The 13,384-nt window shown below is 37.3% G+C and overlaps 1 protein-coding gene and 1 long non-coding RNA gene across 3 annotated transcripts; one reads left to right on the top strand and one right to left on the bottom strand.

Annotated features, from left to right (window-relative positions):
• The first annotated feature begins 2,247 nt into the window (after positions 1-2,247).
• On the top strand, positions 2,248-6,330 carry LOC140880213 (putative late blight resistance protein homolog R1A-10). Of its 2 annotated transcripts, none has more exons than XM_073284467.1 (3): positions 2,248-2,785; positions 3,745-5,998; positions 6,084-6,330. In XM_073284467.1, exons 1-2 carry the CDS (start codon positions 2,348-2,350, stop codon positions 5,956-5,958), a joined length of 2,652 nt encoding a protein of 883 aa, XP_073140568.1. In that variant the 5' UTR covers positions 2,248-2,347; the 3' UTR covers positions 5,959-5,998; positions 6,084-6,330. The 2 variants fall into 2 exon arrangements, with proteins under 2 accessions (XP_073140568.1, XP_073140567.1); XM_073284466.1 differs by having other exon boundaries at positions 6,073-6,330.
• Positions 6,331-10,131: 3,801 nt separating this feature from the next.
• LOC140879079 (uncharacterized) lies at positions 10,132-11,092 on the bottom strand. Its single transcript, XR_012149366.1, has 3 exons — positions 11,004-11,092; positions 10,757-10,921; positions 10,132-10,659 (listed from the first exon to the last, which is right to left on the bottom strand). It is a non-coding gene; the product is annotated as an uncharacterized lncRNA (long non-coding RNA).
• Between the last annotated feature and the right edge of the window lie 2,292 nt (positions 11,093-13,384).

The following is a 13,384-nucleotide window of genomic DNA, read 5'->3' as shown; positions in this document are numbered from 1 at the left end:
TTTTCTTAGTTTATGGATTGTTGGAAAAATATGTCTTATTTGATTTTGAATTGCATTATGAACTAATTCCTTAGTCTAGAGGTAGACGGATCTTGATTGGAAACCATGATTGAGATATTTTGATTTATATATTTGAATTTTTCGCACAGTTTATTTGTGTTTTCCTGATTTTAATGCTTTCAATTTACTGGCTATAGATTGAATGACAATTTATTTAGAATCTATCACTCGAAAGAGGAGATTTTGAATATGACAGAGGAAAATACATCTTAGGTGTTTATATTGTTCGAGAGGCATATAACTCCATTGAAGTCATTAGAAGAATTCTCGTGCCATTTACCGGATTTAATAGTTGAACTTAAATAGAAATATTGAGTTTGTTATTGAATACGAATTTCTGCTTGACACTCGAGAGAGGTAGTAGAAAATAATAGGGATTCTTGGCTAATAAACTAGAAGAAATTATAATTGAACAATCATTAGAAATAAATTGTGGTGAAAAGTCAAGCAAAGTCTAACAACTAGCATTCATCGCTTATTGAAAGCCAAGTGGTGGAAAGTCAAGTGAAGTCGAACCTCTAGCATTCATCGCTTATTAAATTTTCATCTTGTGAACTCGTGGTTATTTAATTTTATTTCTTGCAAATTTTAGTTTTATAAAAATCAAACCATTTTCGTAGCTCTACATAGGATTAGGATTATATTAGTTACAAATATTTGATATAATGTCATTTATTCATTCCCCGTGGAATCGACTTGGACTCATTTTCTATATTAAAACTTGATACCGTGCACTTGCGAGCGAAAAATACGTAACAATTTGCATGACCTAACTCTGATCAGACGTTCCTATCATGGTTCGGATCTTCCGAACTACACCCTTAGCTTTCGAACTTGAACCATGCCTTCGAACCTGTTTGGATCTTTCGATATTTAGTTCGAATCTTCTGAACTCCTCGATGGTTCTGAAGTCATAATTTCCCATTTATGATCCAATTAAACATCTATCTAATTAGGATTATAGTTTCTTAATCATTTTTTACAATTTAATCTAGTAAAACAGGGTGCACGTTACTATAGGGAATCTTTGATTCACTGCATGTGTTGCCTTTTCCAATTATTATAGGTGAAATTTCTTCCCTTGCACTGCGAAACAATGAAGCAAAGCAACACCTCGCGATGACTTGTAGGGCCTATGGGTTCTCACCTAAACTTCATCTCTTCCACGTTTACGGACCATTTCTACATTAAAAAATAAATAAAACATGCATATGAAATGGCCGCTAGAAGTTTTCATCGCCGATGTAGAAGACAAAACATGCATATGGAAAGGAGTAATGACTCGCCACTTCAGATAGATGAAGCCCTCGGTAGAAAAGGAGAGATGTCTCCCGAAGCTCTAAATGATCTCGCTGGTGGAGGAGAGTCGCCAAAGGGAAGGTCCGACAGGAAGAATAGATGGAAAGATAAGAAAAACATGGTGAGGGTGGAGGGGAAGGAGAAAACGAGAAGGATAATTTATGTTATTTACAAAAATTTCGCATTATTTTTGTCATATTATTTATCTATTTTTTAATTAATAATTTTAAATTAATTAAATCAAATAAATTATAATCTATCCATCAAATCAAATAATGTATTAACTATTTTTTCTTATTTATTTTTAATTTGTATTATATTACTTATCTATGGATTACTTATCTTATCATCCAAACCAAACGGTGCCTTAATGTGCAGGGCGAGATAAAACTAAAAATGTTTTACTTTAGAGAGCTCTTAGTAAAAAAAAAAAAATGACATCGAGAGAAATTCATAAAATGAAAGTAAGATCGAGAATTTAAGATAATTTATTTTTTAATGGAGTGTTTGCAATTACTAAAAAAAAATTGATTGTTACATTTTGTCTTAAAAAACATTATTTTTGTGTGTTTTTTAAACTCAAATTATGTATTAGCATATATTTAACTTAATTGAAATCCAAAAGACTAGTCATATGGTGATTATGATTTTCAAAAAATGATTCTAATAAAAAAGTCAATGTCAAAATCACTCTTATAATCTATAAATTTAATTATTTTTTATAAAAATATGATTTTTTGTAAAGACTCTCTAAATTGACTATAGAGAGTTATAATTTCTTCTCTCTTTTGTTTTGTGTGTTTCTTTATCTTTTTTAAAAATTGATATTCTATGAATTTAATGATTTTGTAGAGATTATTTTTGTTGCAGTTGTTTTTGGAGACGTGGAGACTTTTTATTACCGTGTCTACTTGCTGTTTTCGGCCAACGCTCTTTCCTGAAAGTCTCCACATATACACACCACAAGCTCCCCTCCGAGCACACAAAAATGGCGGACGCAGCAGTAGAGTGCCTGCTCGATAATCTGAAGCAGCTTCTTCTCTATCATGCAAATTTAATCCTCGACGCCAAAAACCAAGTCGAAAACCTCGAAAACGATCTCCGATTGTTCAAAGCCTTTCTCAGGGACTCCACCAAAAAGCGCAAGAAGGACGAATCTCTGCGCGTATTGGTGGGACAGATCAGAGATGTGGTGTACGAGGCGGAAGATGTCATCGATGCTTTCGTCACCCAGGCGGCGGAGATCAAATCCAAGAATTATTTCAAGAGAGCTTTGTTTTCTCCTGCCAAGCTTCTCAAAGTTGCCAAGGAGGTTGAGGAGATCGGAGCAAAGGTTAGAAATGTATATGATAAGAACAGGATCGACTTTGCTTGTCTGGATATCGACGGCGGCGCTGCCCAGGATAACATTCCCGAGGACAAGCCGGTATAAAAAAAAAACAACTCTTTTAACTTTCGATCTTGTCTTGTTTGAGCAAATCGCTGACTTTTGTTTTGAATCCCAAAACTACATTTCTTGATACCATTTTGGTTGGAACTACTAAAATACCACAAGATACAGCCTTTTTTTTAAGAACAATACACACCGTGTTGATCCATTACTATAATTTCCTCAATGCCTTGTCAACTTTTATATATCAAGTTTTTGATGACATTTGTCCTAAACCAGAGAGATCCATAATCTCAAAAACTTAATGCAGGAAAATTATATTAGAAAATTACTAGACAAGCCCAAAAATTTCGTTTGCTTGAATGAAAATTGAGGCTGAATTTCGCAAGAGTTGGAAAGGAATGAATAAAGAGTGATGGATTTGTCTTACAGTAAGGAAATGCAGTTTTTTTGTATGACATTAGACATATGTGGAGGTGGGATGCTAATTAAGGGCTGATTTGCTATTGAACTCATGTGCGAAGAATAATTGCAATACAACGAATTCTGGACACTAATGTTAATGACTGTTTGAAGCTGCGGTTTTTGGAGGAGTGTACGGAACCAGGCTTTGCTCTTAGCTGGTTCATTATCTCTACCTGTTATGTCTCTGTCTTAACCGCAGCCTGATATTGTTCTCACGACCATCTGTGTTTGCTACCTCTACCGATCAAGTTTTCTCATTTCTGTCTTATTTCATTCCTAATTTAACCAATATTTTATTTTGAATACGTACTTTGGCTAATAAATCAAATTGATCATTGTTACAGAACTTTTTCAAACGATTATGTGACTTCTGTTAATGTTTACCTTTGCATTGGAAGTATGATTCCTGATGTGCACTTGCATTGCAGAATTGTGTTTATTCTTTCAGATGTCTAGCTAATTGTGTAATTTATATGGAGAATCTTTGAACTTGTGTTTTTTCTTATTTGGCTATCACTGAATTTTGACAGGATCCATCGCCCAGGCAAGAAAATATTGTGGGGTTCGAAGATGAGACAGATACTATAATCAAATATTTGACTGAAGAATCCAAGGAACTAGAGGTCATCTCGATTATTGGTATGCCAGGCCTTGGCAAAACTACCCTAGCAGGAAAGATCTTTCATGACCAAAGAATTCTGTACGAATTTCCCACTCGTATATGGGTTTATGTCTCTCAAGAGTTCAAGAAAAGGGACGTGTTTCTCTCCATTCTTAGTAACTTTACCAGGATCACAGAAGATATATATCGCAAGAAGGACCAAGACATAGTAAAGTTACTAAAAGCAAATCTGGAGAAAGGAAAATTCTTGATTGTCATGGATGATGTGTGGACTGCTGCTGCATGGACTGAGCTACAGGATGCCTTCCCAAAATCCAATAACATGGGTAAAATCTTGATTACTAGTCGTAACGAGGAAGTTGCTAGGCAGGCTAATCGTGATCGAGAACCCCACAAGTTGCGTCTCCTAACTCCTGAAGAAAGTTGGTTGCTTCTCCGATTGGAGGTATTTCGCAAACCTGAATTCCCTCCGGAGTTAGAAGTGCTTGGAAAACTTATAGTTGAAAGATGTGGCTTCCTGCCGCTTGCTATAGTGGTGATTGGAGGGACTCTTGTAAAAAGAGCTTCTGCTGGAGATATGAGCGCTAGGAGAAATGCCTGGGAAAAGGTGTCAAAAAGCGTAGGTACATACCTGAATGATGATCAGGACGAGCGCATGGAAAAGATCATCTCATTGAGTTACAACAAATTGCCTTATTCCTTGAGACCTTGTTTCCTGTATTTGGGGATGTTTCCTGAAGATTTTGAGATCCCTGTTAAAAGATTGACCCTCATGTGGATCGCTGAGGGATTCATACAACAAAAACCTGGGATAAACTTAGAGGAAACGGCTCAAGACTACATAGAAGATCTTATCAGTAGAAACCTGGTAATGGTAGAAAAAGTGAGCCCTGATGGTAAAATTAAAACATGTCGCATTCATGACATGCTGCGTGAGTTCTGCAAAAACGAAGCAGGAAGTACAAAAGAAAACTTCTTTCAAGAAATGAAAAGGTCAAGTGGAGGAATCTTCGAGCCTTCAATTACTGAGGTTGAAAAATTCCGTCGTCTTTGCATACATTCCAATGTTGTAAGCTTTATCTCCGCAAAACCTTTTGGTCCACGTGTTCGTTCATTTTTGTGTCTTTCTAAGGAAGAGATCACATTGCTTCCTGAAAACATATCCTGCATCCCGGCAGCATTTAAATTACTCAGGGTTTTAGAAGGTAAGTCTTTCAAATTCACTAAATTTCCAGCTGATGTTACGAATCTCCTACATTTGCGATATCTTGTTCTGTCTAGCAATTTCAAAGTCCTTCCCGATTCTATTTCCAAGCTTTGGAACATTCAAACGTTGATAGTTGATACAACACAACGTGCACTTGATATCAAAGCTGACATATGGAAGATGATTCAATTAAGACATCTAAAGATAAATGCATCAACCAATCTGCTGAAGACGTCAAAAACTAAAGAAGGAGAAAAGCTACAAACACTAGGTACAATATCACCCCAAAGCTGCACGGAGGATTTTTTTGACAGGGCTCGTGGCCTAAAAAAATTGGGTATTCGTGGTCGAATAGACACACTTCTTGATGTCAAAGGTTTGGAAAAGTTAGGCAATCTTGATAAATTGAAGCTAGTGAATGACGTGTTTCCTCTTCCACCATCTGAAGGCCGATTGCCCTGCCTCCCACAACCATACAAATTCCCACCGAAGCTGAGGAGCATCACATTATCCGCCACATTTTTGGATTGGCCGCACATGTCAACGTTGGGGATGTTGGATACTCTTGAGGTACTCAAATTGAAAGATAATGCCTTCGAGGGAAGGAGCTGGGAGGCAACTGAAGGGGGTTTTCGCCATCTTGAAATCCTACATATTGAACGAACAAATTTAGTTGTTTGGGTCGCTTCATTTCATCATTTTCCAAGGCTAAGAACTCTCGTGCTTAGAAACTGTGAGAGGCTTGAAGCAATTCCAATTGGCTTAGCTGACAGCCTCCAGAAATTGGATTTGAAACGTGTCAGCAAATCTGCGATAGATTCTGCCAAGAAAATTGGGGAGGAAAAAAGATTGAAGCTAGGTACAGAAACTTCTAAAAGAAATCAATTCAAGCTTTGCATTGCTCCCGGAGACTAATGATCTTCAATTTATAATGTTTGATTATTCTTGGTAGACGGTAAGTAAAGTTCTTATTTAATTTATTTTATTATCTTACCTGTATGACTCCCGTATCTATCATTAATAATGCAGATTGCTTGCAGGCTTGGAACACAAAGATGATGCCGTTCATGTTCAAACGAACATGTTAGAAACGCGGACTCATGTTTTCCTCATATCCGATATCTAGTTGTGATGGTTCTACTTCGATTTCATTCAAAACAATTTTATTTTTGCCACGTCTCATTGAACATTTTACCATTTGCCTGGCATTTCTCTATATATATATATTTTTTCATGTTGTTCCACTTCTGAACTTTTACATTTATTGATTCAAAGTTGCTGCTTGTATTTCTAGGAAATTTCTATAATAATGTGATTCCTTTTTTTGTTGTTACATATCCCAGTAATAAATCTATAGCGCTGTAAATGGAACCTATCTTATCTTGTTCTTCACAGAAAACGCGATCATTATTGCTGGACTCAAAGAGGCATAATTTTCTGCCGTTAATGTCTCTGAAACTAGGATACATATTCCCACGTGCAATCAAAGAGATGAATGTTCATGCTCTATAATTTAGAACTATGTTTCGTTCATATTTACTTTATTTGCATTGCTCGAGCAAGGGAAGACCCTGACTCATCATGAACTGAGTAATTAGGCTCCAGCCACGGGTTTTGTCTATGCTGCCGCCCGAATGGGGATCTAACGGTCCATTTGTTTTTGCATTTGAGATTTTCACATGGGCCGTTGGATGGAGCACATGACCCATGTCCTAGCATAGACAAAACCCCAGCCACGATCAATTTAATTCAATCACGAACATCTCAAATACAAAAAACAATGACCGTTGGATGCAGCATATGGGCCAATGTGCTAGCATAGATAGAACTCCGGTCACGATCAATTTAATTCAATCACCATGTCGTGTACGTGTTTTATTGGGAAGTCGCAAGCCGGGGAATTGAGTAACATATTACAGTAGTGATTCATCGAGGATGGAAGATGGGGGCGGCGTGTTTTTATTCTGGTATTTTATATAGATGACATTCTAGTAGCAAGCTATTTATATATTGCATGAGGCCAAAATATTTTTATAAAATCTAGTAATTTTCAAATGCCAGATTTTGGCGATGCATATTTTATATTGGGTATAAACATTTGTAAGCATCATTCTACAGAAAGCTACACTTGGACTATCACACAAGGAATTTGCTAAGTTAATTTAACGTGAGTACTAGTGCAGCATGGGATTTTTTCTTCTGGCTGCCAATGAATTTTGAGTGTTAAGTCGAGAAATTTAAACCCGGGATATTTTAAAATTAAAGATTATGATAAACTTATTGTGGGCCCAGTCTTGCGATAAGATCAGAACATTCAACTTACCCTAGTGAAAGCATGCAGTCTTTAGAAAAATAAAAAAAGATTACAAATGTTTATTATATAAATAAATTACCTAATATTCTAAAAATTAAAATTTTTTGTTAAAAAAAATAGTTTTTCAGTTCACCACCATTTTCAAAATAAAAAAAAATTCAATGAAACGGTTCCACCGAATAATTTCGTGAGACAGTTATTTGACCCACTTCAACCCATGAAAAAATATTATTTTTATGTTAAAAATATTAATTTTTATTGTAGCTATAGAACGGGTTGACCCGTGTCACGGATAAACATAAATGAGATCTTTTCACAAGATACTATTATTTGAAAATTATTTGTCTTTCAAATTAGTGAATCTCACATCTTAAAATGTAATCTCGAACCTCATTTTACTAAATAAATGATGAATATTGTAAATTAAAATGACAAAACCAAAAAAAAAAAAAAAAAAAAAAAAAGACGCTGCAGCCTCAAGCGGACACTGCAATTAATTTCAGCTCATCTGTTGTGAAGGGAGTTTTGCTAGGGTAATTTAAAAAAACAATTTTTTTTAAAATTAATTTTATAAAAAAACCCAAGATATTAATACAATGGTAGTATGTTTTATTATCACAATCTTGCTAATTCACATCTCACTTTCCATAATTTCGTTCTTACTCGAGGTCATGTACCGTACCATATATCTGGAATTTACAATAAATAGAACAAAATAGAGGTTAAGTTTTTAAGAACTTAGTGAGTGAATAAACTGGCTTTATACATTTTATAACAAGACAAATGATATCATTGCAATCAATATGAGATGTCATTAATCAGTAATAATGTATCAGTACAGAGTATCTGTCAAGTGAAATGCAGTGACTGTTCAAGATCCTGAAACGAATATCTTAGACTAAAGAGGTGTCTCCCACCAACATTCGGTGTAACATTTTTCTCCACGTACTCAAGTAGGATCCGTACAATCGATCGTTACGAGCCAAGATGAACTCACATTTCCGGACCGAAGTCACGTTGTTTAGTGAACTAGCAATCCGATATAGAGACCCACTATCCAGGTTCAATTAATTCATTCATTCAGTAGTCGATCGGTAATCAGTCAGAACCAATAACAATCTAGAGATCATCAAATATGCAGTACAATATGATCAATAAAACAAGAAATGCCCGAGATGACATATAAATTATAGTTTAGGAATTTTAAAGTAAATTTCAGTCAAATGCCAAAAAATAATATTGAATGAAATCTCACCTCAATAACTTACTCTTTAGTATCAATCTATGAGCCCAAGACAATGTAAATTCTTATAAACATAATTTGAGTGACATGAAATCACCTACTAACTGACAACTAATAGCATGCATTAAACTTAATAAAGCAAAAATGCTTAACAGAGTAAAACGTGCGGAAACATAATCCATAATTTTACATATCAGCTTAGTAGATCAAGTCCAGACTTAAAACTGTAGTGATACAACCATAATGAAAAGCTTAAAATAAACTGACTAGAACATTTATACAGCTAAACAAATCCTGCTGTATAAAATCCCCTGAAAAGCTCCGGCTCCCTAGTCTTACCTCGAGCTATCGGTTCCGTCCATCCTGCGACCTGCCCCGTGGAATAGGGTGTCCAAGATAACAACTAGGACGTGAGTGCTAACGCCCAGTACATAAACATGAGTAAACGTATATATATGATGCATGCAAAAAGATGACTGAAAAAAAGGACATCTGAAAAGTCATGCTCAGTACCGACGCCACTGCCACCGCACGGATCAAACCCACACTCGTCTAGTAAACCAGAGTAGTCATACATACATGTCTCCGCCGTCGCGGTACTCTCAGTGACAGATTATCGAGTATAGAGCTGAGCGGCTCTATAATCAGGTATATCAAGGTATATGCTCAACGTGTATGTAAACATGATATATGAGTATAGAAAGCGGTAAAACATACATCATGCCACATAATAATGCCAAATAAATGCAACATATAAACATGTATACTCGCTGGCAATCTCAGTCAATGTGTACGTACCTCTAGGCTAGTTCAAGTATAGTAGGATCCTAGGTTCCAAGCCTATATTCAAAAGTTCACCGTATCACTACATAAGTTCTATAAACCTTAATTAAGCTAATAAGTACTCCCAAAACTTAAATAGATTCTCGAACCATACCTCCGTCCGTAGTAAGACCTTTGCAGTCACTAGTCCCGAATGACAATAACCACACCTTGGTTATTCCAGAACCTCTATTATAACCGATAGGGCTCTCAAGTGTCGCTTACTATAGACTGAACACTCGGAATATTTTTTCTTACTAAAATCCATCCGAATGCCCCTATTTATAGCCAAAAACAACTGCCAGGATCGGAAGCTCCGATCCGTGCATGTGTGACACTTGTCAAAATCTCGTGCTTAGTCATGGGTGCATGTCATCGGAAGATCCGATCCTTCATCGGACGTTCCAATCTATATCGGAAGCTCCGATCTTTACTTTGGAAGTTCCGATTGCTTAGACACCTGTAGTGACCCTACTTTGAGTCACCTACTAACAAGCATGCAATCAACTTAAGTAAAATACTTAATTATCAGAGTAAAAATTACGAAAACATAACCCATAATATACATAAGCCAGCAGAAAACAACCGGTACTAAAACCCAAATCTGTAGTGATACAACCATATCAAAATATATACAATAAAAACTAAAATATATTATTATACATCTATATCAACTCCTTCTGTATAATATACTCCAAAACCGCTCCTGCCCTCTAGTCCTGCCTCGAACCTCCCGCTCTGTCCGACCTGGAACCTGTCCCGTCGAATGGGTTGTCCAAGATAATACCAACAACGTGAGCGATTAATGCCCAGTACGTAAACATGAGTAAACATATAAATATGATGCATGCATATGATGACTGGACATCGGGTAATCCATCAAATCATGCTCAGACTAGGCGCTTAAATGAGTGCCGAAACCTCGCGGATCAACCTCTGGGTACAGCCACACTCGTCTAAAACACCGTAGTAGCCAGACGTATCCGTCTCCGCTACACTACTAGTGCTAGACCATATACCGGTGTAGAGCTGAGCGGCCCTACTATCATGGCTATATCAAAGAAAATAGGCTCAATGTGTATGTGCACATGACATATGAATATAAAATCAGTAAAACATACATCATGTCACGTAGAAATGCAACATATAAACATGCATACTCGCTGGCTATCTCAGTCAATATTTACGTACCTTCTACGTAATAGTTCGAGTCTACGTCAGGACCTAGATTTCAAGCCTACAATCAAATATTTATTGTATCACTAATTATTATCTACAAGCCTTAACTAAGCTAGCAGATACTCCTATTTCTTAATAGGATTCTCGGACCATACCTTCGTCCATAATTAGCCCGTTGATGTGTTTCAATTTATATCAAAGTTGCGAAACAAGCCCAACAATTAAACAAACTCAACACTGATGTCCGGCAGTGGCGGCGGCACGACGGCGGTGACAGTGGTGGCGGCCGGAAAATCAGTCGTCGTCGGAGTTGGGTATTTCTGCAAAATATTTATATCAAAACGAAGCTTACGACATAAGGAACAAAGCGCCTCAATCAATTTCAAGTTTCCGGCGACTTACGGCGGCGAAACGGGGCGGCGAAGGCGGCTGTCGAAACTTTGGGTTTCTGTGGCGGTGCTCGAAAGCTCACAAAATTAGTACCAATAGCTAGCTCTCATCGAGATGATTCCAATCGTATATTCAATTTCACGTTTCGACGACCGGAGACAACCGAACGACGACGAGAAAGAGGCGGCTGTCAGAAATTTGATTTCGCCGGATCTCTCTAAAAATAGGCGATATGGGTTTCAATGGAAAGATCTCGTCGCGAGGAGTCCAATGGTATATTTACTTTCGAGTTTCGGTAACCTTCGGCGGAGTTACGGCGGCAAGAAGATGTCGGTGGAGGAGAGAGAAAAGGTGGTCGGTTGATTGAAGAAGAAACGAAAATGATAATGTGACGTGGCGTACAGGTATAGATATATACATGTATATCTCAATTAAACCGTGTACACATGTCTAACTATGTGTACTCTGATATTTATTCGGGATTCAAACTTGACCCGATTAAAATTATTTCAAGTCATGTGTGCTATCAAAATCAAATATGTAATTTAATATCGTCTGTAAACCGATATTTTTGAATGCATATTTTTAACACACAATTCAATTATTTTTCGTCTCATTTAATCCCTTGATAATTTATTTAGTAACCCTTAATCACGATTAATATTTAATTAACTTAAAATAGGATACGGGTTACTACATTCTCCCCAACTTAAGAAATTTCGTCCTCGAAATTTTAGTATGGGTAACAATCAAGGAATTAAACATGCAAGTTTATTCATCACAAGTACTGTACATGCCAAACGTATATTCAACAGATACTATACATACAATACATATCAGTGGAATATACATCAAACAACTCAGGATGTTCCGCTCGCATATGACTCTCGAGCTCCCAAGTCGCTTCTTCTACGCCTCTGCGTTGCCATTGAACCATGACTAATGGTATAGTCTTGTTCCGGATTAATTTCTCTTTCCTGTCAAGGATTCGAAGTGGTCTTTCCACATATGACAGATCAGGTTCAAGCTGCACGTCAGTCGGATGTATCACATGCGACTCATCAGCGATATATTGCCGAAGCAATGACACGTGAAAGACATTATGGATACTAGATAGATATGGTGGTAAAGCCAACCGATAAGCAACATCTCCAATCTTTTCCAATATCTCAAATGGTCCAATATACCGAGGTGATAACTTTCCTTTCAATCCAAACCGCATTACCTTCCTGAAAGGTGATACTCGAAGAAACACATGCTCACCAGGCTCGAACTGCAATGGCCTACGATGAACATTAGCATAACTTGCCTGTCTATCCTGGGCAGCTTTGATTCTCCGCTTGATCAAATCTATCTTGTCTGCAACCTGTTGTATCAACTCTGGCCCCTCGACTTGTCGTTCTCCTACCTCATCCCAGAATAATGGAGTACGACATCGTCGCCCATACAGTGCCTCAAAGGGTGTCATGTCAATACTGTGATGATAACTATTATTGTAGGCAAATTCTACCAAAGGTAACTGATCCTGCCATGACAAGCCAAAATCCATAACAGATGCTCTCAGCATATCTTCGAGTGTCCGTATCATTCGTTCTGACTGTCCATCAGTCTTCGGATGATACAAAATACTCAAACTTAGGGTGGTACCCAATGCCTGTTGAAAACTACCCTAAAATCGTGAGGTAAAACGTGGATCCCTGTCACTGACTATACTCAATGGAATGCCATGTAATCGCACTATCTCCTAGATATATAAACGTGTCATGCGATCATATGAATACTCTCTATTGTAAGGAATGAAATGTGCAGATTTCGTCAAACGATCCACGACGACCCAGATAGCATCACACTGACGTGAGGTCATGGGCAAGTGGGTAACAAAATCCATAGTCACATGCTCCCACTTCCACTCGGGAACCTCTAAATTCTGTAATAAACCACCTGGTCGTTGATGTTCTGCCTTGACTTGCTGACATACAAGGCATTTAGAGACGAACTGATATACACTTCGCTTCATTCCCTTCCACCAGAATCTAGATCGCAAATCCCTATACATCTTCATACTTCCAGGATGAACTGTCAATCGACTTCTGTGCGCTTGAGAAAGAATATCATTTCTTAGCTCTGCATCATCAGGAACAAACACTCGATTAGATAAGCACAATAAACCATCAGATTGGTAATGAAATCCAGATGTATTAACTTCATTGGCTAGACGTGCCAATCGTTGGGTCTTAACATCAGAAATCTGAGTATCTCTGATCCTAGAGTACAATGCTGGCTCAGACAGAACCGTATACAAACGAATTCCACTCCTTCCTTTCTTGTGTTTGAGCGTGAAACCAAGAGAATAACATTCCTGAATCATATGAGATAAATCATTAGTCTGAAGT

The sequence above is a fragment of the Henckelia pumila genome, chromosome 2 (assembly GCF_033568475.1).
Source record: "Henckelia pumila isolate YLH828 chromosome 2, ASM3356847v2, whole genome shotgun sequence".
In the NCBI taxonomy this organism is placed as follows: domain Eukaryota; kingdom Viridiplantae; phylum Streptophyta; class Magnoliopsida; order Lamiales; family Gesneriaceae; genus Henckelia; species Henckelia pumila.
Note: the sequence above shows the minus strand (reverse complement) of the source record. Positions and strands in the feature narration are given on the sequence as shown.

Bases quoted from the DNA above. Each gene is read 5' to 3' on its own strand.
- LOC140880213 (XM_073284467.1), top strand. From the start codon at position 2,348: ATGGCGGACGCAGCAGTAGAGTGCCTGCTCGATAATCTGAAGCAGCTT. The intron at 2,786-3,744 runs GTATAAAAAAAA...GAATTTTGACAG, and splicing joins ACATTCCCGAGGACAAGCCG to GATCCATCGCCCAGGCAAGA.